Raw genomic sequence first — 27,441 nt, 5'->3', positions numbered from 1 at the left:
AACATATTATTTTACTTACTTCTGCATATGCCGCTTTACTTCTGATGTCAATGTCAGAGACTTTGTATATTTATATTTATATATCCACATTGTACTGTCCCTCTGTTTGCCGGTTCCTATAGTTTATTATTAAAGTGTTAAGTTAAATGTTACCGCTGCACTATTGAGTCTGAGAGAAACGTAATTTCAATCCTGTGTATGTCCTGTACGTATACAGATTTGACTTTTTTTTTACATCACAACTGTTCATAAAACATAAAAGTACCCTATGATTATTACCTGAAATAGCATCCAAAACATTTACTTTTGGGAGCTCTTTTTGAGGAGATATTCTTAAAAAAAAAAACATAATTTTGTATCTGTTCATCTGAATATCAAATTCTGGCATTTTTAATCTCTTTTTTTTTGTCTCTCTGCAGGAGGTCTTTCGGTGCCGTTTTTTATTCCTGCTTTTTCTTGCATCGGTTGGGCAAAAAGCAGCATCATGAGTGTAGAGTCCAAAAAAACACACGAGGCAGGCGGCTCCAAGCTCAAGGTTGGTGACATGTTACCTTTTGCCTGCATTGCAGAGTGCACAAAGTGGCCTTCATCCTAATAAAATCACAACCTTTATTATTGATGCTGAACTGTAACTGTGACATTTCTATTGTTCATCGTAGCTATTTGACCATGAATTATTAAATGTATTACAATTAAGACTAGTTTAGATGTGAAACTGATCATAAAGTGGTCTCTGAGGTGGAAACTAGTATAGTTGTTCAACCACAAAGTTTGTCAATATATTATCACAGTTTATTACCAGGGAGACTCCTAGGGAGAAGTTATAGGAAAAAAGCCAAAACAAGATAAAAGTGAAATCATGTTTAACAGTTTTAACATGTTTTAACCTGCAGACCTTTAAACTGTTTGGCAGGTAGTCAAAGTTACCTTCTGTAATCACAGAATTATTGGAGACCAATCCACTGTGGTTCCCTGTCAAACACCAACAATATTTGTGCCAAAGGTGTTGCCATATGCCAAATATGCAAGATTTAGAGTAAAACTACAGAAAAACGTCTCGAGTTCACTAAATATTATTGAATTTTTCGACATAATTTTGAAAAAAAACAGCTTCTTTATTCAGGCAAGACACAGACAGCCGAGAGAGAGCTCATATTTGTCCCTTTAACTTGGCTAATTTTAGCAGCTGCAGCTAGCTAGCTAAACAAGCTAATATTAGATTTATCAGTTTTATGTTTTCAAAACTTTCGTTTAAAAAATTCAACATTTTTCTGCAAATTTTCAAACAATAGCCTCATTATTTCTAGCTGAGAAAGGGATGATTTTTGTCCCCTCTACTTTAACTAACTTTACTTTTACCAACTTTAGCTGATTTTAGCAGCTACAGCTAGCTAGCTAAACAAGATAATATTAGATTCGTCAGTTTTATGTTTTCAAAACTTTTGTTTAAAAATTCAACAGTAGCCTTGGAGAGAATTTTTTTTAGATTTATTATTAATTTAACCGATAGACTGTGTACTAGAGACTTGATATTCAATATATTTTAAGTAATTTATGATTTTGATTACCTCCAAACATTCCTAAAAATGTGATGAAGCAGCAGAGACATCGAACTCTTCGCTGAGAAACATTGAGATTATAGATGTATTTGTTTTCTAGGTATCAAAAATACATGAACTGAAGCCTGGCATTTGGGCTACTGCTAAAAATGTTCAACTTGACCAACTCTGACCTTCATGTTAGTCTCAAATTAAGCTGACAGCACCCCTGAAAGTGCCCAACTGGCTCTCATTTGCTTCAGTCAGCCAGTTATATCTTTAAAAGCTCATTTATGGTTCACAAATGTCGCACTAAAAAGAGTTAAAATTAACTAAACAAACATTAAAACTATTCACAGCTGATGTAATAACTGATCATCACAAAGCTCTATCCATTCCTGATGCTTTCATTTGTTATTCACAATTTTTTATTATTCACTATTTTTATTTTATTTATTCACTATTTTTTATTATTCACTATTTTTATTTTATGATTCACTATTTTTTATTCACTATTTTTATTTTATTATTCACTATTTTTATTTTATTTATTCACTATTTTTATTTTATGATTCACTATTTTTATTTTATTTTTTCACTATTTTTATTTTATGATTCACTATTTTTTATTATTCACTATTTTTATTTTATTTATTCACTATTTTTATCTTATTTATTCACTATTTTTATTTTATTCTATTTGCATGTTTTTACTTTAATTTTTTAAATATCTTTTTACTGTATGCTGCTGCAACAATAATTTCCCAAATTTGGATGAATAAAGTACTTATCTATCTATCTTTTGATTGGTTTTACAAATAAGACGATTAGTTTCAGTGGTCCCAATACAAGCCCTTGTTTTTTTAACTGGATGTTAAAAAGTTGTTATTCCTCTGGAGACTTTAATCCCACTGAATGTACATCGTTTTAAATCCAATCAATGTTGAAAGCAGGGTGCTTCATCTCTTTAAACATGTGTTAAGTGTTGGGAACGGGTCTAATCTTGGTTTTATTGAATCACTGGAACTCCGAGGGTAATCTAATCTGTTCACTCTAAACTCTTTGAGAAGAAGTTAACAGCAAAACAACCATTTGTGTGTTTTCCAGCTCTTCCTGGTTTCTCTGGCTTTTGTGTATTTTGCCAAAGCTTTTTGTGGAGCCTACCTGAAGAGCTCCATCACCCAGATCGAGAGGCGCTTCGACATCCCCAGCTCCCTCATCGGGGTCATCGATGGAAGCTTTGAGATGGGTATGTGCAATCTCAAAACTTTTATATTTCTTTCATTCCGTTTTAAATAATTCATTCATTGTTCAACTCTTCTTCTTTCCAGGCAACCTTTTGGTAATCGCCTTTGTGAGCTACTTTGGTGCCAAGCTCCATCGTCCCAGGCTGATTGGTATTGGATGCTTAATCATGGCCACCGGATCCTTCCTGATAGCAACGCCTCACTTCTTCCAGGGACCGTCAGTACACAGCTTACTTTCTGTTCTCATCCAACTCTTCTATAAGTTAACACAAGGCCAATACTGTACAATACTGTACAATAATGATTACAGGGAATCCTATCATAAAGGAACTCATTTAGAAATAGAAAAATACTTTATTCATCCCCCAATGGGGGGAATTCAAATTAGTCAAGTAGCTCAACATTTGATTGGATAATGATTGGATTGAATTAATTGGACCGAATTTGCCACAAATTTTGCTGCTCTTTCGCGCTTGAATAACTCGATAAATAGGATGGTAGAAATGGTCAGGCTTAGTGGGACTCGGCCAACAGATGGCCTTTAAGGATTTATTAATCAACTGAGGGAGTAATGAGGGAATGGAAAACAGGTGAGACACTTAGAAACAGAAGCCAGGTGCAACACAGGATGTAAATACAACTGAATACACAAGAGGGTAGTAAAACTGGAAGTAAATAACACAGAAATGAACAAGAACACGAAACACTAACGACACAGAAATTAATAAAGAGAAACGAGTGATGCATCCGGTTTTAGAAGCAACAAAGTCTGGATTTGGAGGATCAGACTCCCAATCTAATCACTGTTTTTTCTTTTTAAAGAAACTTAGCTTTTAAATGTTGGGTTAGGATTGATTAACTGGTTCCAGGGTCATGCGAACAGAGGACAGTTTTCCAATTAATTTCCAGTCCATGTTTTTCTCTGTGAGATTTAACTTAATTAGGAGTAATCTGTTCAGGGCAGAATTAGCCGTTTGTTCCCCACGTCTGACACCAGTGCAAACAGCAAGAGAAATCCTGTTTTAGAAGCCGAAACACGGTTTTTATGTAGTAAAATATAACTGGCATCAAGACTCTGCCTGCACCTAAGAAAGGTTTAAATGTTTAAACGCTCATAAACACACATTTTTACTCATTAAACTGGAATATTTGTCCGCGTTTAAATGCTTGAAATATCTCGTAGAGCAAACCTTGCGTCATTGTAAAGAGTTTTTATATTTTTTAGGTATAAATATGAGACCAGCATGTCTCACGGCTCTCAGGCCAACAGCACAGGAAACATCCAGCCCTGCCAGTCCAACCACAGCGTGGACGACGGCGAGGAGACATATGATGCAGCGACCCAGAAAGGTATTATTTTGGTAAAACCATGACCGGAAAACCATCGCATCGGGTCAGATCCTGAACCGCTTCACTTCTGTGATATTCCTCCCTTCAGACTGTGAGCGAGCGGCCGGCTCGTCTATGTGGATCTACGTTTTCTTGGGAAACGTGCTGCGCGGAATTGGAGAAACTCCCATCATGCCGCTGGGGGTTTCCTATCTGGATGACTTCTCCAGAGAGGAGAACACTCCCTTCTATCTGGGTTTGTTATGATGTAATATGATCATTTTTGTCCCCTCTCCTTTAACTAACTTTACTTTTACCAACTTTAGCTGATTTTAGCAGCTGCACCTAGCTAGCTAAACAAGCTAATATTAGATTTGTCAGTTTTATATTTTCAAAACTTTTGTTTAAAAATTCAACATTAGCCTTGGAGAGAAAAAACTTTTAGATTTATTATTAATTTAACCGATAGACTGTGTACTAGAGACTTGATATTCATTATATTTTAAGTAATTTATGATATTGATTACCTCCAAACAGTTCCTAAAAATGTGAAGAAGCAGGAGAGACATCCAACTCTTCGCTGAGAAACATTGACATAATAGATATTTGATTATTATAGATTTTCTAGGTATCAAAAATACATGTACTGAACCCTGGCATTTGGGCTACTGCCAAAAAATGTTCAACTTGACCAACTCTGACCTTCATGCTAGTCTCAAATTAAGCTGACAGCACACCTGAACATGCCTGACCGGCTTTGTTATGATCTAATATCCTGCATCAGCGTCGGTAACTTGTTACTCCTAACGGTTCCAGTAGCATCTGGTGCTTCCAGGTAACGCCAACATATGACGCCTCTTCTCCCTCTGTCTGCCTCAGCCGGCATCCACACAGCGGGAATCTTAGGGCCGATGGTAGGGTTCATGCTGGGGTCCTTCCTGGCCAAGATCTACGTGGACGTCGGATTTGTGGATTTAGGTATGAAATGTCTGCTGTGGAGATTTGTTTTGCGTTACTGCTCAACATGCCAACAGTAATCTGGGTAATTCTTAACATCTTTAATCAATATTGGAGATCTATCCCGACTTTTAAGCAGTGTTGGTCAAGTTACTTTTAAAAAGTCACCTGTTTCTGACCTGAAAAATGGAGTGTTGTTTGTTTTCAAGTGGCTCCGCCTCCTTCGCTGGGGCTCACGCTAGCTGCATTTGGGCCTGGGGTTGGGTTAGCTAGCTGCATTTGGGCTTGGGGTTGGGTTAGCTAGCTGCATGTGGGCTTGGCGTTGGGTTAGCTAGCTGCATTTGGGCTTGGGGTTGGGTTAGCTAGCTGCATTTGGGCCTGGGGTTGGGTTAGCTAGCTGCATTTGGGCTTGGCGTTGGGTTAGCTAGCTGCATTTGGGCTTGGGGTTGGGTTAGCTAGCTGCATTTGGGCTTGGGGTTGGGTTAGCTAGCTGCACTTGGGCCTGGGGTTGGGTTAGCAGCTGCATTTGTGCTTGGGGTTGGGTTAGCTAGCTGCATTTGGGCTTGGGGTTGGGTTAGCTAGCTGCATTTGGGCTTGGGGTTGGGTTAGCAGCTGCATTTGTGCTTGGGGTTGGGTTAGCTAGCTGCATTTGGGCTTGGGGTTGGGTTAGCAGCTGCATTTGGGCTTGGGGTTGGGTTAGCAGCTGCATTTGTGCTTGGGGTTGGGTTAGCTAGCTGCATTTGGGCTTGGGGTTGGGTTAGCTAGCTGCATTTGGGCTTGGGGTTGGGTTAGCAGCTGCATTTGGGCTTGGGGTTGGGTTAGCAGCTGCATTTGTGCTTGGGGTTGGGTTAGCTAGCTGCATTTGGGCTTGGGGTTGGGTTAGCTAGCTGCATTTGGGCTTGGGGTTGGGTTAGCTAGCTGCATTTGGGCTAGCAGCTGCATTTGTGCTTGGGGTTGGGTTAGCTAGCTGCATTTGGGCTTGGGGTTGGGTTAGCTAGCTGCATTTGGGCTTGGGGTTGGGTTAGCTAGCTGCATTTGGATGTGCATGTGTTTTGGAGTTTGCAGCGCGTACCGGACTGCGTAGTGGAAACGGCGCTTAAGCGACTCTTTCAGATGAAAGAGGGTTTCCCAACACGTCAGTCCGTTTAAACAGTCGGACGCGCTCTTGCATGGCTAATCTCCAACCTGTTCATCTCCCGTCTCCTTCTCCCAGAGAGCATCACCATAACCCACAAGGACTCTCGCTGGGTGGGAGCCTGGTGGCTGGGCTTCATCGTGACCGGCATGGTGATACTGCTGTCCAGTATCCCCTTCTTCTTCCTCCCCAAGTCTTTGCCCAAACAAGGGAAGGAGAAGAGTGGCAGCAAAGGCACGGAGCTGACAACCATGACCGAGCAGGAGAATTTCCTGCCAGAGGAGACGCACAATCATGAGGAGGAGAAGACGGTCACGGTCGGGGAGATGGTCAAAGGTAATATTCAGGAAATGTAGGATTTACCAAGCTGTGAAGCTCAAAGAAAGGATTCAGACTGTGACTAAAGGTTGACATTCTTCTCCAGATTTCATTCCGTCCCTGAGGAGGCTCTTCAAGAACAGCATCTACTCGATGATGATCCTCACCTACCTGGTGGCGGTCAACGGCTTTATTGGCATTATCACCTTCAAGCCCAAGTTCATGGAGCAGATCTACGGCCAGTCAGCATCCAAGGCTATTTTCCTCATAGGTACGGGGTACGGAGTAGTTAGCAGTTAGCGCCCCCCCAACCAATGTTCCCTCTAATTTTTTTTTTAAATTTTAAATAAAGTTTGATTGATTGATTGATTGAAGAGGGGTATGAACCATAGACACTTTCAGTTGGGAAATCAAACTCTTCCAAGATAAGATATTATCTATCTTAAAAAAAAAAAAAAAATTAAATTTCCCTCGGGATTAATAAAGTATCCATCTATCTATCTATCATATAAGACAAGATATAAATCAATGAATTAATTAAAATGAATTTACCAATAAAATAGAGAAACAATAAATGTATTATATAAATAGTAAAAATAATAATAATGATAGAATTTATAAAACTAGTAGAAGGCGAGGGTGTATAGATGTGTTTTTATGAAACATATGGTATGAACCATAGACACGATCACAGTTGGGAAATCAAACTCTTCCCTCAGTGACATTCTTTGCTCTTATTTGAATAATAATAATGCCCATTTCTAACACAACTGGTTCTATGAGCATCTGCTCGCCTTTGTAGGAGCCATTAAATGTAGATTGCATCACATTTCCTTATTGCTGCTAGTATCGGATGTTTATGTTCATTGTGTCTGGGCAGATGAAAAGCTCCCTGAGCACACTGAGGACCACTGTGAAACCTCGGATCATAGCAAGTTACATGGCTTATTAAAATAATCAAATCACAGCAGCAATTTTCATTAGTTTACTTTTAAAAGGGACGCTGCAATTTCTTCCCTCATCTAGTGGTGCAATTTTATTTTGCAAAGTCAAATGAATGTGCTCTCTAGCGCCTCGCGTTTTCAAACGTGCGTTGCAACTTATTGAACTACGGCAGGCGGTATGTGTCAAGATTCAATGGTAAAATTAATTTTAATTAATTAAATAAGTTAAGATAAATTAAATAAAATTTTAATTAAATTGGTAAAAGAAATGGTAAAAGTGCTGCAGGGCATTAAAAGCCTTCCACAAGTGCAATAAAATTAATTGAATAAAATTTGTATAAAATTAAGACAATTAAAAAAAGAGCGGATAGAATGGATGCATAGTGGCCCTAATCAGAGTTCGAACGCCAGTCTACAAAGGGACACTGTGTAATTTCTTCCCCCATCTAGTGGTGCAATTTTATTTTGCAAAGTAGAATGAATTTGCTCTTTAGCGCCTCGCGTTTTCAAACGTGCGTTGCAACTCGTTAAACTACGGCAGGCGGCATGAGTCAAGATTCAAAAAGCTATAGATAGATAAGCTTTATTTTAGACTCAAGGTCCATACAAACAAAAAAACAAGGATTACATAACACACAATAAAATAATAATTTTAAAAAACAGTCTAATGACTAATTTCCGCTTGCAAAAATAGGGGAAAACGCGATTCGAAGTGCTTTATGTCCCTCTCGTCTATATAGATACAGACGAGTTATTCTTCGCTCAGGAGGATAAGTGAGACTGTTGACAGAGATGAATATGTTGATTTGAGCTAATAAATTACTTAATATATTACACCCTTTAATATAGGCGATTTGGCCCACTTAAAATGAAAAAGACAGAAATCTTGTTGTTCATGAGATGTTCAGTATGTTATCTGTTATATGTGAGAGTCCTGCACGCAGCCTGCATGTTTTGCAGAGTAGATCTTTCTCACTCGAAAAAGAGAAAAATTTCCCCCAGTTTCACCGCTTGTTCTTCTGTTTGCACACACTCAGACAGCCGTTCCATCCTAAAAGAACTGCATTTCTTATTTTACTTTGGCTTGGTGAGTGGATGTGTTGCTGGCGCTGCCCGTTGGTTTCGCCATGATAAGAGGTTAACTCCTAACTGCGCCGCACTGTTGTTAGCTAGCTAACCTGCACGGCGCATATGGGCAGGGCACATATGCAAGCACTATCAATGCTCTGATTGGCTGCATAGCGTAAATAAACCGTACCGTATCATTGGCTGAACACCTGGCACTCAATGCGTTACATTGAAAAATGGTACAGAAAAACACATTATTGGTCTAATTTAAGCCTGGTTTATAGTCGGTAACGCAAGACGCAACGCAAGACGCAACGCAAGCCCTTGCGCGGTTGCAAGCCCCCCCTTGCGTGCTTGCGTGTGTCACCTCAATTTTCTAAACTTTACGCAAGACGCAAGCACAAGCCACTGGCTGTGTTCGAAACCGCCTACTACTTGAAAACGGCATACTCATCAATCTGACAGTATGCAGAGCGTTTACACACAGTGCACTTCACTCCTGTCCGAGCCCAAATCAGCCAGCCTGAAAAGCTGATTTCCCTTAAGCTATAAACTCTGTAAATATATAACTTTAGCAACATTTGAAACATTTTCAGGCGAGAAAGTAGTCATTTAGACCCCCAAGGTGTTGAAAATCTGACAAAATACCGGCTATTTACAAGAAGAAGAAGCATGAATCCACTCGAAGAGGTCCTGGCGGTGAATTTGCTTTCATCATAGTAGGCTTGTCATTGAAAAAACCCGCTACTCCACCTACTGTCCTGGCGGTGAATCGCCACGCAGCACACGCAAGCGCCGGCAAAGCAAAATGAAGTATAAACGTCTCGAGCCATTAACATAAACGCAAGAAGAAAGCGCAAGGGCAGTTAAAAGAAGTATAACTCAGCCTTAAGGGACCATTTCGGTCGTTTACAACATCCAGCTGTATTGCCCAATCTACCCATGATTTAGCCATAGCAAAGACGCAAAAAAATGTCATCCGACCCTGACAGTGTTGCTTGCACGGAGATTTCGGACTGACAACATAGCCATGGGGGCATGGATTTATATTGTGTTTTAAACGTCTTAACGTGCTCCAAAAATCACCCCAAAAATATGCAAAATCGACAGACACCTTACAACACTATACTGTAGTGTGTATGACCCAAAACTAGTGAAAAGGTGTTTAAAACATTGTGTAAGTGCTTGCAGCCACATACCATTTTGTTTACATCTCCGTCTTCCGGTAGTCAAAACAAGTCCATCCGTCGAGCAAGCGCATATCCCTCATGAAAACTTGAGTTTTGCCGACAGAAACGTATTCCAGCATTTTATTTTTTCAATTCATACATTATGGACCATGTAAGATGTAAGGTCATGTGCCCATTAGCTATACACTTGAAACTAGAATCCTAGCTTTCTGCGCATGCGCATGATTCTTGCCGAAGCAGAGAGGAGGACCCTGTCAGAAAGCGTGAAAATGGTTCGAGTTTGTGCTATGTGGCAATCGAATGCGGAAATATAAGGGTCTAAGCTTTATGGACCATGTTACAGATTGTCAATAGCCTATTTTTACGAGTCCGTTTGCGCTACGCTGAGCGCTAGTTCCTCTGCGCATGATCGTAGCCCGTGCAAACGTCAGTGCTCATGCAGTGGTCATCGATCAAAGCAGTTTTAGAAATCCGTGATGGAGAATGTGGAGAACCTGTCGGACTTCGAAGTCGATAACTTCGACGACAAACCTTTTGAATTCGACGGTCGACCATATTTGTTCGAGCCAGAGTACACGGACGAGGAGTTACGTGCGCTACAGGAGAAGAGAGCGGAGAGAGAGGCACAGAGAGCGCAACAGACAGTGGCGGCTTCAAGGCCGAGGACATCGGAGACCTGGTGGTGCTCGTGTGAGTGTTGTATCCAAATGGATACCGAGGAGGAGAGTTTATGTTGCAAGGAGTGGGACATTTTACAGGCCCAGGACAACGGACAGTGTGTCACACGGACAGAGGGATTTCCTCATCTGATTCACCCAGAAGTGCTGCAGATGGTGTTTTACATCCCTAAAATAAATTGGAAGAAGAGACCAACACCAGAAGGTCCCGATGGAAAGCTTTCCACTGAGTGAGTTATTTCATGTAATAACACTGTTCGAGCTAACGCTGCTTATTTTCAGAGGTGTCAAAAGTAAAAGTACTTTTGTTTTGTAATTACAACAGTAGCGCAGACAAGCTAGGATTCTAGTTTCAAGTGTATAGCTAATGGGCACATGACCTTACATCTTACATGGTCCATAATGTATGAATTGAAAAAATAAAATGCTGGAATACGTTTCTGTCGGCAAAACTCAAGTTTTGATGAGGGATATGCGCTTGCTCGACGGATGGACTTGTTTGGACTACCGGAAGACGGGGATGTAAACAAAACGGTATGTGGCTGCAAGCACTTACACAATGTTTTAAACACCTTTTCACTAGTTTTGGGTTATACACACTACAGTATAGTGTTGTAAAGTGTCTGTCGATTTTGCATATTTTTGGGGTGATTTTTGGAGCACGTTAAGACGTTTAAAACACAATATAAATCCATGCCCCCATGGCTATGTTGTCAGTCCGAAATCTCCGTGCAAGCAACACTGTCAGGGTCGGATGACATTTTTTTGCGTCTTTGCTATGGCTAAATCATGGGTAGATTGGGCAATACAGCTGGATGTTGTAAACGACCGAAATGGTCCTTTAATTAGATTAGGTCTAGTATTAGATATTAATTAATACTTTTATGGAGAATTTTATTTTATGCACTACATAGATTTTCTTGTGCGCTTGTGTGCGAGCAGCTTAAAGGGAACGTTGCCCCCCCGCTCACGAGTCTGCTCAGGGCGGCTGGAACAATGCTGTTGTTGGAAGGAAGTGTGATTGTGTGAGATAAAACTTACTTAACATGTAAGCTCTAAATAGCCCTCAGTGGGTTCTTCTTTTGTGTGTGAGTGTTTGTCGGGCTAAGGAGCCATAATTAGCGTTTAATGACCGTTTACCTGAGTGGCTCCTAACGCTGTTATTGTTCTACAATCACCAAAGACAGAACAACAAACTGGATTTCTTTTTCTGTCTTTGACGACAGCGGCACTGTTAGCAACACGTGAATAAACTAATATTCAGCTTGATGGAGAGAAGAAATCAAGCTCCTCGATGTCAGTGAAATCATCTTAAAACAGTCTTTATTTCCTAAATTGTCTTTGTTTCCTAAACTGTGGTTGTTTCCTAAACTGTCTTTGTTTCCTAAAGTGTCTGTTTCCTAAACTGTCTTTGTTTCCTAAATTGTATTTGTTTCCTAAACTGTCTGTTTCCTAAACTGTCTTTGTTTCCTAAACTGTCTTTGTTACCTAAACTGTCTTTGTTTCCCAAATTGTCTTTGTTTCCTAAATTGTATTTGTTTCCTAAATTGTATTTGTTTCCTAAACTGTCTTTGTTACCTAAACTGTCTTTGTTTCCCAAATTGTCTTTGTTTCCTAAATTGTATTTGTTTCCTAAATTGTATTTGTTTCCTAAATTGTCTTTGTTTCCTAAATTGTATTTGTTACCTAAACTGTCTTTGTTTCCTAAATTGTCTTTGTTTCCTAAATTGTATTTGTTACCTAAACTGTCTCTGTTTCCTAAATTGTCTTTGTTTCCTAAATTGTATTTGTTACCTAAACTGTCTCTGTTTCCTAAATTGTATTTGTTTCCTAAATTGTCTTTGTTTCCTTGATTGTATTTGTTTCCTAAATTGTCTGTTTCCTAAATTGTCTTTGTTTCCTAAACTGTCTTTGTTCCCTAAATTGTCTTTGTTTCCTAAACTGTCTTTGTTTCCTAAATTGTATTTGTTTCCTAAATTGTATTTGTTTCCTAAATTGTATTTGTTTCCTAAATTGTCTGTTTCCTAAACTGTCTTTGTTTCCTAAATTGTCTTTGTTTCCTAAATTGTCTTTGTTTCCTAAATTGTATTTGTTACCTAAACTGTCTTTGTTTCCTAAATTGTATTTGTTTCCTAAATTGTCTTTGTTTCCTAAATTGTATTCGTTTCCTAAATTGTCTTTGTTTCCTAAATTGTATTTGTTTCCTAAATTGTCTTTGTTTCCTAAACTGTCTTTGTTTCCTAAACTGTCTTTGTTTCCTAAATTGTATTTGTTTCCTAAATTGTCTTTGTTTCCTAAATTGTATTTGTTTCCTAAATTGTCTGTTTCCTAAACTGTCTTTGTTTCCTAAACTGTCTTTGTTTCCTAAATTGTCTTTGTTTCCTAAATTGTCTTTGTTACCTAAACTGTCTTTGTTTCCCAAATTGTCTTTGTTTCCTAAATTGTATTTGTTTCCTAAATTGTCTTTGTTTCCCAAATTGTCTTTGTTTCCTAAATTGTCTTTGTTTCCTAAATTGTCTTTGTTTCCTAAATTGTCTTTGTTTCCTAAATTGTCTGTTTCCTAAACTTTCTTTGTTTCCTAAACTGTCTTTGTTTCCTAAATTGTCTTTGTTTCCTAAATTGTATTTGTTTCCTAAATTGTCTGTTTCCTAAACTGTCTTTGTTTCCTAAACTGTCTTTGTTTCCCAAATTGTCTTTTTTTCCTAAATTGTCTTTGTTTCCTAAATTGTCTTTGTTTCCTAAATTGTCTTTGTTTCCTAAACTGTCTTTGTTTCCTAAATTGTATTTGTTTCCTAAATTGTATTTGTTTCCTAAATTGTCTGTTTCCTAAACTGTCTTTGTTTCCTAAACTGTCTTTGTTTCCTAAATTGTATGTGTTTCCTAAATTGTCTTTGTTTCCTAAACTGACTTTGTTTCCCAAATTGTCTTTGTTTCCTAAATTGTCTTTGTTTCCTAAATTGTATTTGTTTCCTAAATTGTCTTTGTTTCCTAAATTGTCTTTGTTTCCTAAACTGTCTTTGTTTCCTAAATTGTCTTTGTTTCCTAAACTGACTTGGTTTCCTAAACTGTCTTTGTTTCCTAAATTGTATTTGTTTCCTAAACTGTCTTTGTTTCCCAAATTGTCTTTGTTTCCTAAATTGTCTTTGTTTCCTAAATTGTCTTTGTTTCCTAAATTGTCTTTGTTTCCTAAATTGTCTTTGTTTCCTAAATTGTATTTGTTTCCTAAATTGTCTTTGTTTCCTAAATTGTCTTTGTTTCCTAAACTGTCTTTGTTTCCTAAACTGTGTTTGTTTCCTAAATTGTATTTGTTTCCTAAATTGTATTTGTTTCCTAAATTGTCTTTGTTTCCTAAACTGTCTTTGTTTCCTAAATTGTATTTGTTTCCTAAATTGTCTTTGTTTCCTAAACTGTCTTTGTTTCCTAAATTGTCTTTGTTTCCTAAACTGTCTTTGTTTCCTAAATTGTATTTGTTTCCTAAATTGTATTTGTTTTCTAAATTGTATTTGTTTCCTAAATTGTATTTGTTTCCTAAATTGTCTTTGTTTCCTAAACTGTCTTTGTTTCCTAAACTGTCTTTGTTTCCTAAATTGTCTTTGTTTCCCAAATTGTCTTTGTTTCCTAAACTGTCTTTGTTTCCTAAATTGTCTTTGTTTCCCAAATTGTCTTTGTTTCCTAAACTGTCTTTGTTTCCTAAATTGTCTTTGTTTCATAAACTGTCTTTGTTTCCTAAACTGTCTTTGTTTCCTAAATTGTATTTGTTTCCTAAATTGTCTTTGTTTCCTAAACTGTCTTTGTTTCCTAAATTGTCTTTGTTTCCTAAACTGTCTTTGTTTCCTAAATTGTATTTGTTTCCTAAATTGTATTTGTTTTCTAAATTGTATTTGTTTCCTAAATTGTATTTGTTTCCTAAATTGTCTTTGTTTCCTAAACTGTCTTTGTTTCCCAAACTGTCTTTGTTTCCTAAATTGTCTTTGTTTCCCAAATTGTCTTTGTTTCCTAAACTGTCTTTGTTTCCTAAATTGTCTTTGTTTCCCAAATTGTCTTTGTTTCCTAAACTGTCTTTGTTTCCTAAATTGTCTTTGTTTCATAAACTGTCTTTGTTTCCTAAACTGTCTTTGTTTCCTAAACTCTTTGTTTCCTAAACTGTCTTTGTTTCCTAAACTGTCTTTGTTTCCTAAACTGTCTTTGTTTCCTAAATTGTCTTTGTATCCTAAATTGTCTTTGTTTCCTAAACTGTCTTTGTTTCCTAAACTCTTTGTTTCCTAAATTGTCTTTGTTTCCTAAACTGTCTTTGTTTCCTAAATTGTCTTTGTTTCCTAAACTGTCTTTGTTTCCTAAACTCTTTGTTTCCTAAATTGTCTTTGTTTCCTAAACTGTCTTTGTTTCCTAAACTCTTTGTTTCCTAAACTGTCTTTGTTTCCTAAACTGTCTTTGTTTCCTAAATTGTCTTTGTTTCCTAAACTGACTTTGTTTCCTAAATTGTCTTTGTTTCCTAAACTGTCTTTGTTTCCTAAATTGTCTTTGTTTCCCAAATTGTCTTTGTTTCCTAAACTGTCTTTGTTTCCTAAACTGTCTTTGTTTCCTAAACTGTCTTTGTTTCCTAAATTGTCTTTGTTTCCAAAGCCCTCCAGTGGGCTGGGGTAAAATCCATGTTCTGGTATATCGGAGCTAGCGAGGACAATATTCTAGAACGACCCTCCAGGTTTCTTATTGCTTGCCAGGCTCTTAGAGTCTTGACATTAAAATGTTTTTGTCTCCAGCTACCTTAATTTTCCTTGAGTCCAAAGAAAATAAAAGACTCGAGAGGCCATTACCCGCATTCTCCGTTTCCAGATCTAGCCATACCGATTCTGGATCATTGTTAATCCAATCTGCTATGTATCGAAGCTGTGCAGCCAGCTGATAAAGCCTAATATTTGGGACGGCTAAACCTCCCTGCTCCACAGACATACATATGTCTGTCTTTGTTTTCTAAATTGTCTTTGTTTCCAAATTGTCTTTTTTTCCTAAATTGACTTCCCATTTGTCTCGGTACCTAACTTACCGCACTAGTTATGCTCTTAGCTGTTTGGTTTTGGAAGGAAATGCACTTATGATTTCTTGTGAGCTGAAGTTCTTTTGCCTCCCGATGTGGAACACACTGATTGTAAGTCGCTTTGGATAAAAGCGTCTGCAGAAGGACCGTAATGTAATGTGATGTAAAAACCCAAACGTCTGTCCATCCAGGTATTGTGAACCTTCCAGCCGTAGCTCTGGGCATCATCACTGGAGGTTTCGTGCTGAAACGTTTCAAGCTGGGCATTGTTGGAGCAGCCAGGTTGTCCATCGCGGCGTCTCTTGGGTACTTTTGTTTGCTCTCCATCCAGGTTTTCCTCCATTGTGACAATGCAGAAGTGGCTGGTCTCACCGTCTCATATCAAGGGTAAGCAGTACGCACACACAGCCACACAGATGCTGAGTGCCTCTTCAGTCCGATTCAGTTTGATTTAAAGGTGCTAAATCACCACGAGTCATTTCAAAGTTACAGTCCAGTTCAAGCCAAGTACAATCCAGTTATGTTAAGGAAAGGGAGGCTGGGCCTATTGCAGCTTAACTATGGGATGTTTCAGGGTCACCTGAGCCATCCCTAACTATAAGCTTTATCAGAAAGGAAAGTTTTAAGCCTGATCTTAAAGGTAGAGAGGGGCCTTATAACTGAAGGCTCTGCCTCCCAAACTGGCAGCTGGTTCCTCAGAGAGGGGCCTGATAACTGAAGGCTCTGCCTCCCAAACTGGCAGCTGGTTCCACAGAGAGGGGCCTGATAACTGAAGGCTCTGCCTCCCAAACTGGCAGCTGGTCCCACAGAGAGGGGCCTGATAACTGAAGACTCTGCCTCCCAAACTGGCAGCTGGTTCCACAGAGAGGGGCCTGATAACTGAAGGCTCTGCCTCCCAAACTGGCAGCTGGTTCCTCAGAGAGGGGCCTGATAACTGAAGGCTCTGCCTCCCAAACTGGCAGCTGGTTCCACAGAGAGGGGCCTGATAACTGAAGGCTCTGCCTCCCAAACTGGCAGCTGGTTCCACAGAGAGGGGCCCGATAACTGAAGGCTCTGCCTCCCAAACTGGCAGCTGGTTCCACAGAGAGGGGCCTGATAACTGAAGGCTCTGCCTCCCAAACTGGCAGCTGGTTCCACAGAGAGGGGCCTGATAACTGAAGGCTCTGCCTCCCAAACTGGCAGCTGGTTCCACAGAGAGGGGCCTGATAACTGAAGGCTCTGCCTCCCAAACTGGCAGCTGGTTCCACAGAGAGGGGCCTGATAACTGAAGGCTGAAGGCTGTGTTTATGCTCCAGGGCTCCACACATTTCCTACAACCCGCAGACTTTGCTGACGCAGTGCAACTCGGGCTGCTCCTGTTCCATGAAGCCCTGGGACCCGGTGTGCGGCTACAACGGCGTTACGTACGCCTCGCCCTGCCTGGCGGGCTGCCAGACCTCCTCCGGCGCTGGGAGGGCGATGGTGAGGCGGCAGCTTTTTGACTCCCCAGTAATAAAAATGTCGAAAAAAATACGATAATAATAATAATTATAATAATAAATAGTAAAAATCAGAAACAAGAGGGGTAACATATAGGGCCACTATGCATCCGTTCTATCAGCTCTTTTTTTAATTATCTTAATTTTATACAAATTTTATCCAATTCATTTTATTGCAATTGTGGAAGGCTTTTAATGCCCTGCAGCTCTTTTACCATTTCTGAATCGTGTTTTATGTTTTGTTTGTTTTCATCCCGTTGTAAAGCACTTTGAGTACCAGTTGGATATTGTAAAGGGCTATACAAATAAAATTTGTTGATTGATTGATTGATTGATTGATTGATTGATTGATTGATTGATTGATTGATTGATTGATTGATTGATTGATTGATTGATAAGGGGTAATAATAATAATTTATTTATATAGCACCTTTCATACACAAAATGTTAGCTCAAAGTGCTTTACAAATAAGATCAATATACAAAGTAAATAAAGGGGGGGGGGTAGAGTGAGGTGGAAATAGAATTAAATTAAAGATAAAGTACTAAAATTAGAAAAATAAATTTACCAATAAAACAGAGAAACAATAAATGTAATATATAAATAGTAATAATAATAATAATACTAATAGAATATAAATATATATATAAAACTATATATAAAATATATAACTATATAAAAAATATATATATAAAACTAGTAGAAGGCGAGGGTGTATAGATGTGTTTTTATGAAACATATGGTATGAACCATAGACACTATCAGTTGGGAAATCAAACTCTTGCAGAATCTAGGTTGCCCTCAGTGACATTTTTTGCTCTTATTTGAATAATAATAATGTCCATTTCTGACATAACTGGTTCTACGAGGATCTGCCCGCCTTTGTAGGAGCCATTAAATGTGGATTGCATCACATTGCCTTATTGCTGCTACTGTCGGATGTTTATTGGCCTGAAACACTCGTGTCTCAGCCAAAAAACAAAGTATTCTTTTATGATTGTGATCACAAATTTCACGGGAATCTAACTGCTTCGTCATACGGTTCCTTCTAATGAAGTGTTTTAACTCAAAAAAGACCCTTTTCCTCTTAATCGTGAAACTATTAAAAGTTACTTTTAATTTTTTTAAACAAATGATTTTGTTTTCAAAATTCAAGGTTGGATTTCTCAACATCTGCTCTAAAATAAAGGGATTTTTTTTTCTAAAATCAGACATAGAAAAAAAATTTAAAATTCCTAAAAATCAATGTTGTTGCTGATCATTGACATATACCAGACCATAATTATCCATACTCACCAATTCCACTTTGCTTTCTATATATTGAAAATATAGCAGTTTTTGTGGGGGTTTTCTTAAACCAGTATTTAAAGGGTTAATTTTTTTTAAATAATTGAAAATTTGGTAGTTATGATCAGAACTGAAGTGGAATAAAATACCTATGAAAAAAAAAAGCATAAAAAATATTAACGTATGTTTTTAAGTTGTTTTAAAAGGGGACAAAAATGTCCCTTTTGAGAAATTAAGGAGTTTTTTTAAAAAATTAAAAAATTCCCTAAAAATCAATGTTGTTGCTGATCATTGACATATCCCAGACCATAATTATCCCCCCTCAACAATTCCACTTTGCATTCTATATATTGAATATATAGCAGTTTTTGTGCTGTTTTTTTTTGTTTTGTTTTTTTACAGAAATCATATAAACCGATATTTAAAGGGTTAAATTTTGAAAATAATTGAAAATTTGGTAGTTATGATCAGAACTTAAGTGGAATAAAATATTTATGAGAAAAAAAGTGGAAAAAAAAATATTAACATTTGATGTTTTTAGGTTGTTTTAAAAGGGGACGAAAATGTCTCCTTTCAGAATTAAAGTTGTGTTTTAAATCGGGTATGAGGGTTAACGGTGATAAGTCACACTCCGGTCCTCCTGTTCTTCAGGTGTTCCATAACTGCACCTGCATCGGGGAGGCAATGACTCCCGCCTTGACCAACATGTCGGCAGAGCTCGGCCAGTGCCAAAGGAGCAGCAACTGCGACTACAAATTTAAAATCTACATGATTATATCTGTGATCTGCTCCTTCATCTCTGGCTGCGGGGGCACACCAGGATACATCGTGCTGCTCAGGTAAGACACACTCATGGCCATGAGACCATAACTGCGTGGTATTCATCTATAAAATTCCAGATGTTAGAATTGTTCCCTCTTCATTCAGGTCCATACAGCCAGATTTGAAGTCCCTGGCTTTGGGTATGCAGACGCTGATCGTACGAACACTGGGTGAGTGTCGCAGCCTCAAGGCCTCAGTATGCTTCTCCGTCGCTATCCGTCAACCCGACTTCGTGGTCATTAAACCTTTCGAAATTCTCCGTTGGGCTGTCAGATACGCAAGGCAGTTCACCTCCCGATCAGTAGGCGTTGAGTTAGTAAACGAGTTTGAGTAAGCGAGAAGTTCCCGGATGCATACTAGATTCTCCTAAATGTTGGGTATGCATCATGAGGTTACTACTCATACTCAAACTACCCAAGATGCAACGTAACGTGACGTCGCCGATCGTCATTTCCTGTCAAAACGGCAGTTTCAAGCTAGCTACAACGAGGGTAGGTTCACTTCCTGTTTTCAAAACAAAAGCACCAATTGTATCGTAATGGCTTTCCCTATGATAAAAGGCAACGGGTATTTTATTTTGTGAAAATAACCGGAAGTGCGTTGCTCACTGCGGCTAGCTTTAGTAGCGCCGAATTCGTGGGAACAAAATTGTAAACAGCCGGTATTTTGTCAGGTTTTCAACACGTTGGGGATCTAAACGACTACTTTCTCACCTGAAAATGTTTCAAATGTTGCTAAAGTTTACAGAGTTTAGAGCTTAAGAGAAATCAGCTTCAGGCCGGCTGATTTCGGCTCGGGCAGGAGCGAAATGCATTGTGGGTAAACGCTCTGCTTACTGTCTGATCGATGACTATGTAGTATGCAGTATGCAGTATGCAGTATGTAGTATGTAGTATGCAGAATGGAAGTATGCAGTATGCAGTATGTAGTATGTAGTAGGCGGTTTCGAACACAGCCAAAGACTGTGTTTGGAGTTGGAGCTCGTTGATGTTGAGATGCAAATAATTTTGACCAAATGTTGACCGGCACACAGTAAACTCTCTCAAAAATGGCGGTGTTGTTGTTCTGAGAGGAAGAAGCTAAACCGGAAAAGGGAAATTCCGGAAATGACGTTGTTAGCCGACCAATCACAACCTTTGGCTTCTCCGCGAGTCTCCGTAGGCGACCATGAATCAGCCTTTAGACACAACCTGCACATCAAAGTGTTCGTGTCCTCAGAGTGTCAGCACACGGGTCTTTGTGTTTTCAGGTGGGATCCCTCCCCCGATATATTTCGGAGCACTGATTGATCGAACCTGTTTGAAGTGGGGCACCAAGCAGTGTGGAGGCCGCGGAGCGTGTCGACTCTATGACGCCAATGCATTCAGGTACAGTAAGACAGGCCCAGATAAGGCAAATTATAATAAATTCACATGTATTTCTCAGTTTTGTACACAATGGGAGCAACTTGACGTGAAAACATGAAACCAAATGGAAATTTCTCATATTTTAACTCACTTTTTGGGCAGTTTTACACAATGTTTAACACTAGACAAACTAAACTTTGGTGGAAAAGTTGGATTTAACCTCTTAAAATGTGCTTTCCTTCCAGAGTAACATTCTTGGGCTTGATTACTGGACTCTACTTCCTGGCCACCATGATGTGGGGAGGCCTCTATTACAAAATTGTGAAGCGACAGAAGAAGTTAGCACTTCGGAACCAGGCCAAAGAAAATGGATTGGACGGTAACGGAGTGAGCAACGGACACGCCAGCATCAGCATTGCCAAAAACAAAGAGGACACAAACAAAGAGAGCACTATCTAAGGTGTAATAAGGAGGCCACACCAATGTGTAATGCAGACAAACACCCGTCTACTGTGCTGCATCCAAACCGGACCGAATGTGGGAATGGTACAGTGTCAGCACTGTTTGGTCTTTGCGCCGTATACCTCCTTCTTATTCCACTGGGATATTGTGAGAAAAGCAGTTGCAATTGTCAAAAGGTCACAGATCCCGAATACAGCTTAGAGATAATAAGTATAGCAATTATATTACGTATGCAGTCTATGTCAGAACTGTCAAATACATGATGAGAAACGATGCCGTTCTTTTCCTGTCGGGCAGTCAGCAAGACACAGTTTCACTTATGCCGGGGTTATTAAATATGTCTGTTTAATATATGAATATATGAACCTTTAGTATGTGCCCACCATTTAAACTTGATTAGCTTTAGCTCACGTAGCTAATTATTTAACTTATGTGCAGTTTTGTCTAACATCCATGAAGTAAATGTACTGTATTTGCTGTTTTATTCAGTTTTACATGCTAGTACAAAGTAAACTAAAGCGATTGTGACCGAAGCTGTGGAAGCTCCAGCTAAAACCTGCCGATGGCAGTGGTCGATATTAAAAACTTAAAGGAATAGTTTTGAGCTTCTTTAAAGAGAAAAACATATCTACATAATAAATGCCACACCACTTAGCTTAGCTTAGCTAAACATATGTCATGGCTATGGTCGCAGAAAACAAAAATCCTATCAACCAAGCCTTAATCTATCTGCTTTAGATGTTATATCTATAGCCACATCTAAACCAATTAGTGTTGAATTTGCACAGTGTTGCATTTTATGAAGGAATCTGTGCTATGTGGACTATTAGCCGGCAACAGTGACTTCTTTGGGTGAGTGCCAACGAGCGAAAACTGAAAATTTGCAGAGTATGCCCTCAAAATTTTGGATTTTACAAGACAAAGTGAGCTATTCCAGTTGTTTTTGAACACGCTAACCTAGCTGGTGTAGCTTTAAATTTATCATACAGATGTGAAATTGATGACAATATAGTCATAAAACAGAGTTTGGACATTATTTTGCAGTTTTCCATAGAACAGATTTACTTCTTTTGGCCATTTTTGATGAACTAAAAGTTTTATTGTACTCACTGTAGTCGTAGTTTGACAGATATTGTGTTCTTAAACATAGCAAAAGGGATCTTAATCCCCTTTTGTTATCAGTCACTCTCAGTTTATTTCCTCACACACATTATTTATGGGCTTACAAAACTGGGACAAACAGGCATCAGGAAAAGTAAAAAAAATATAAAATTTCACTCTGAAAAGCTACCACTTCTAACAGCTTTCATGCTAAGACAATAAGCTTTATTCTGACTATTTGTAATTTGCCACAGCAGTTTTTTGTATGTTTGAATATGTCACACTGTCGACATTGAACATCCTTGTTACAACACACATCCCGAAGGTCATGAGCTCTTACTTAATCCTCTAACTCTGCACAAAGGGTCAACCGAGTTTCAAACATGAGTTTACTATCATTTGCTTTCCTAAACACCATAGTTGTCAAATGTATCAGCGATTAATATACCCTACACAGTTACTGTTCATGATATGAATTTATATACTGGGTTAGATGTATTTCTGTTTTGTCCTTATATTTAGTTTTACCATGATTTCTGACTTTCTTTTTTTTTTTAACAATTTTATTGATTGTACAAAAATGCATAAACATTAAAAACAAATGTGAATGCATTTCACCCGTCTGTATTCATAAGCTGTTATGCAGTTACATTCACTTCTCTCCTGTGTGATCTTATAACTTTTTATCCCTCGTTGGGACTTGTTAAAACCATCATTGGGTGTCTGGTTATATTTTAAAATGGGGAGCGAATCTGGGAGGATATAAAGTAAATGGACGCTTCGGGTGTCTGCAACAAGAACTTTGTACATCTCAAATATTTGATTATATTGACGCTATTAGCAACCAAATTTAATACCAAGATGTAACCAGTAACAAGGTAACAGATCTACGTCACCCCACTGTACTTGTAATTCAGTCTCATATTAGCCAATGGCTAAAATCACAGCCTTGAAGCTTCATGCCAGCAGACCACCTTAGGTGATGCCCACCTAGTTTCTGGTTCAGAATCCTAGCAATGCTAACAAGCTAGCTCTTCAAGTATTTAACTGCGAGACAAAACGTTTACATCTAAACATCTTATAATGTGGCTAGACTTCCTAAAAGTCACTCTGAATCATTGATGGACCATAAATACTTCTTGTGAATTCATTCATTAGTCGTTGAGCATTTTCAATCTGGAACCAAGTAGTGGGCACACCTAGCTTAAACATTACTAAACCAGCAATGCTAGCTGGAAAGCTAATGCAAAATGACAGGCAAAACTGACACTATCAGTCCTAAAAATAATGTATTTCTCTTCTCCAAATGACTTGACAGATTAAGCAGATTAATTTAAAACTGTTTAAAGTTTTAAAGTTATTACATTTTAATTTTCAAAGGGCTAAGTGAAAGTTACATTAATGGGGAGCTTGATAAAGGAAAACACACCTACAAGCGCTTTTTCCCTGGTTACGTTCACACAGCAGGAGGAATTTTGAAGAGATGAAACAGAGCCGTTGCTTTTAACTGGCTTTTTACCAATATTTACCATTTAAATCCTAGGATTCAATCATTTGTACTTTGTTTTGATCAATCATGAAGCTGCTTCACTGGGTAGTTTCCTTATTTTATTGTAAGGGGATCTGCTCCCAATAGTTATGATCTGTGTGAAAAGGTCTCAAAGCAGTCTTTACCAAAATAATGATGACACCATGAGGACAACACGTGCTGCAGCCACGTTACGATTCATCATATCTTAACTTGTTGATTTAGGAAGCACATAGAACAGATCCAAAGCGCGACCGTTTCAGCATTTGTTTCCATATCCATTCATAAGATGGATATCTGTAGTAATGTCCCGAACTTTTAATTCATCCATGTTTTGTTAATCTCTACGTCTGGCACGTGTCACTAAACGTGCGTCCTAGCCAAAACACGATGGACTGTTACAGAGTGGGAACAGTTTCAACAAATTATTACAACCGCTTCCAAGCTACCACTCCTAAACTAATTATATCACAATATTTAGCGACAGTTTAAGAGTTAAAATGTGTTCAGTTGATCAGTTTCATTAGTTACGACAATATTTCATAACGCATTGAGAGGCTAATCCAGCTAAAACTTCAGTTTTGAATGATAAATAGATACTTACTTACTCTGAAGTACAATAAGAACAGCATTTATAATATCTGCAAGTTATTCTTTGCATGTGAATAATGATGTAATACTTCTGTAAAACAATGCACGCTTATTGCAACAAAAAACAAAAGTTTGTTATTGATTTTTAAACTTTTTCTTTGTTGTTTTAGCCGTCCTTAACCCTAAGGTTGGGGTCAGTGGCTGCGTTTACCTCTGACCTGCAAACAGACACTTTGAATAATACGTCTTTAAATGTTATCTACTTTTATAAAGGCTTATGGAAATCATTGGGGTTGGTCTGTCAGTTTTAACCAATCAGATGCATGGGGACAATTCCAGGTTAACACAGCTCATCGTTGTTTAACGAGTAAAACTTCGACTCAGTTCCTTTGGTCTCTTTGCACATAAGAATCGATAAATCAGCCCAGACAACCTAAAGTTGAAGGCTGTCATTGCGTAACCTGTGACTAAACATGGACTCTAGCAGCTTTATATTCTGCTTTTACAAACAGTGTTTTCCTTTCCTCTGTTGGACCAGAAATGACATTTGAACTTGAGCCATGTTTAACTACTGCCATGACCAATGAGTGCATCCCATGACAGTTAACCTCCTTTATCATGCTGCATATGAGTGTGTTTTTTTATCTCTCACATTGGTTTAATGATGTTTTTTTACTCACTCATTACTTTAGGGATTTGATAAAGACAAAAAACAGGAAACTGAGGGGACATTACATGGAAAAAAACAAAGAGAATTATTAAGGAAAGCCTGGCCAGGTTACAAAACAATGTGCACATGCATCTGCCAGCTTAGGAAGTTGCTCTAACTTGAAGAAAAGGAGACTATTTGAGAACAAGGTGGAAAACGGACACAAACAGACCTCTTATAAGGTTCTGATTATGCCCTTTTTGGGTTTGATCCCTTCCTAAACCAATCACAGACTCCAAAGGAAGAGGATCTGCTCAGTCAGTATTGGTCAGATTCAGAGGTGGGTAGTAACGAGTTACATTTACTTTAGTATGTTTTTGAAAATATTATACTTCTAGGAGTAGTTTTAAATATCTATACTTTTTACGTTTACTTGAGTAGATGTGTGCAGCAGAAGCTGTCCTCTTACTCCGCTACATTAGGCTACAATGAGCTGGTTACTTTTCTTCTTACCTCTTTGGTATTCTACGCCTCATTATTTTTATCCCCCCGCGTACGCCTCATTTTAATGTTTTATTCTGACAGAGAGAGAGACTTCCGCCAAAGGCTCTACCACCTGACTGTGTTCCACCAATCAGACGCAGCCGTGCGGTCTGGTCACGTGACCGTACTCGATCTCAGCGGCGGGACGGGTTAGCTTTAGCATTAGCAGTCGTAGCAAACAAACAAAGAAACAGATGAAAAATGTCAGAACCAACGGTGGGAAATGAAGACGCAGACGAGGCCTCATACTGAAAGCATGTTTACCTTACAAAGAGTGAGAAACAGCAGCTACATTATGTGTCTTCTGTGTCAACCAAAACAAACGCACATTTCAGCAGAAACTCAACATCTAACTTGAGGAAACATGTAGCGCTAAGTTTCCTAAACTCGTTTTCCCCCCATGGATAGGTGAATGTTTGTTTTTTAGGTTACATATGGGTTACATATGTTTTAAACATTTCCTAAGTCTCTTTTATTTTTTATTGAAGTTCTTGAATTTACCTGGATTATTTTAATTTAAGCTATTTTGTAATAAATTAATTCATTTTCATTTATTTTATCAGTTGGATGAACTCTAATTTGCCTAAAGATGATTATTTAGTATTTTTGTCTGTCTGATTGAATGCTTGTGTTAACAAATAAATCAGACGTTACTCAACAGTTACTCAGTACTTGAGTAGTTTTTTCACCAAGCACTTTTTTACTCTTACTCAAGTAACTATTTGGATGATTACTTTTTACTTTTACTTGAGTCATATTATTCTGAAGTAACGGTACTTTTACTTGAGTACACTTTTTTGCTACTCTGCCCACCTCTGGTCAGATTTAGCTGTGCAGCAGCCCCCCACCCCATAACAACCCGGAACTGTGTAGATTCTCAGTGGTTAAGGCTTCGTCATTCACCAGAAGATGGTGCTGTACACAAGAAATAATCAGGATGAAAGCACAGTTGGGCTCACTGCTTCGAGTCCAACACACCAAAGCAAAACGGAAAACTATGACAAATATCTTTAATCCAAAAATATTAGTATTTTTACTAATATATAAATATATTATATTATTATATAAATATTAATATTTATATAATATAAAAATAAAATATTTGTATTTTTACTAATATTTTTATAATATTAATAGTACAATATTAATAGTATTTTTACTATTAATATTTAGTACAATATTTAGTATATGGAGCCGACCGACTACAGTGGATTGTTTTTGAGAAAGAGCTCAACACTTCCTTCGCTGTTGCTGTGCAGGAATGCGAAGGCTCATAATCATAATCCTTGGAATTTGTAAGTGGACAAAGCTGATTGTGTGACCTGCTGGCCGCCCGCCCTGTACTCTCTCTCCGTCTCCTCCCCACAACCCTCCCCAGCAGTCACCCCGACCGACAGAGCGTTTCCTGGCACATAGTCAGGAGATGTGCTCCTCCACCTGAGAGGTCTTCATCCACTCGGTACCGGTCGATGTGTAAAAACGCAGCGTGGACATTCACGACACCGACCGGTCCTTCTTTCACCCAACATGTGGAAAACATTCATCAAGTCCATCTTGTTTAACAGCATTATAAAGAGACCAAACAGCAGCAGCTCCAACCACAACTGTACAATCCCCAAGTGCAGAACATCGTTTTTTCTTACAAAAGCTGTAAACTCTGGAACTCACTGCCCACAGATATTAAGTCCATCAGTGAGTTTAAATTGTTCCACTTTAAACTTAAAATTTTGGCTTAAAACAAACCAAAACTGCACTCACTTGTAAAATGTGAGAGTGAATGAATGAGATGAGAGTTTGAACTGCACTGTTGTATTTACAATACTGTAGTGCAAATTACAATATCACCTCGACATTAACCACAATGTCACTTTAATTTTTTATTGTCACTTTAATTACATTGTCATTTTAATATAATTGACGCCTTATTTTATTTATTTGCTAGATATTTAATTTTATTTTATTTAATTTTTTATTTAATTTTTATTTTTCATTATTTATTTTTTATTTTTTGTCACCCCCTTCTGCGTTTTATTTTCTTTATGATTCCATTTTCTTGTTCTTCTTTTAATGGACCGCTGTTCGCCCTTCTAATTGCCCTTCGGGGATAAATAAAGTTTTTTCTGATTCTGATTCTGATTATAGATTAATGTTCTTATGTAAATTAATGTCTATTTTAGGTCTTGTGTCGGCATAGA

General features: G+C 38.3%; 1 protein-coding gene across 1 annotated transcript; it reads left to right on the top strand.

The window, feature by feature from the left end:
* The first annotated feature begins 429 nt into the window (after nt 1-429).
* On the top strand, nt 430-22,005 carry LOC142385109 (solute carrier organic anion transporter family member 1C1-like). Its single transcript, XM_075471295.1, has 14 exons — nt 430-535; nt 2,646-2,787; nt 2,870-3,002; nt 4,011-4,135; nt 4,224-4,370; nt 4,994-5,092; nt 6,285-6,542; nt 6,631-6,795; nt 15,630-15,825; nt 16,734-16,899; nt 18,856-19,043; nt 19,132-19,196; nt 20,276-20,393; nt 20,618-22,005. The coding sequence occupies exons 1-14, from the start codon at nt 485-487 to the stop codon at nt 20,829-20,831; spliced, it is 2,067 nt and encodes a 688-aa protein (XP_075327410.1). The 5' UTR covers nt 430-484; the 3' UTR covers nt 20,832-22,005.
* Nucleotides 22,006-27,441: the final 5,436 nt, after the last annotated feature.

Source organism: Odontesthes bonariensis, chromosome 8 (genome assembly GCF_027942865.1).
Source record: "Odontesthes bonariensis isolate fOdoBon6 chromosome 8, fOdoBon6.hap1, whole genome shotgun sequence".
NCBI classification, from domain to species: domain Eukaryota; kingdom Metazoa; phylum Chordata; class Actinopteri; order Atheriniformes; family Atherinopsidae; genus Odontesthes; species Odontesthes bonariensis.
This window is presented reverse-complemented; position numbering and strand designations above follow the sequence as displayed.

Bases quoted from the DNA above. Each gene is read 5' to 3' on its own strand.
- LOC142385109 (XM_075471295.1), top strand. From the start codon at position 485: ATGAGTGTAGAGTCCAAAAAAACACACGAGGCAGGCGGCTCCAAGCTC. The intron at 15,826-16,733 runs GTAAGCAGTACG...TTTATGCTCCAG, and splicing joins CTCACCGTCTCATATCAAGG to GGCTCCACACATTTCCTACA. The intron at 20,394-20,617 runs GTACAGTAAGAC...CTTTCCTTCCAG, and splicing joins TATGACGCCAATGCATTCAG to AGTAACATTCTTGGGCTTGA.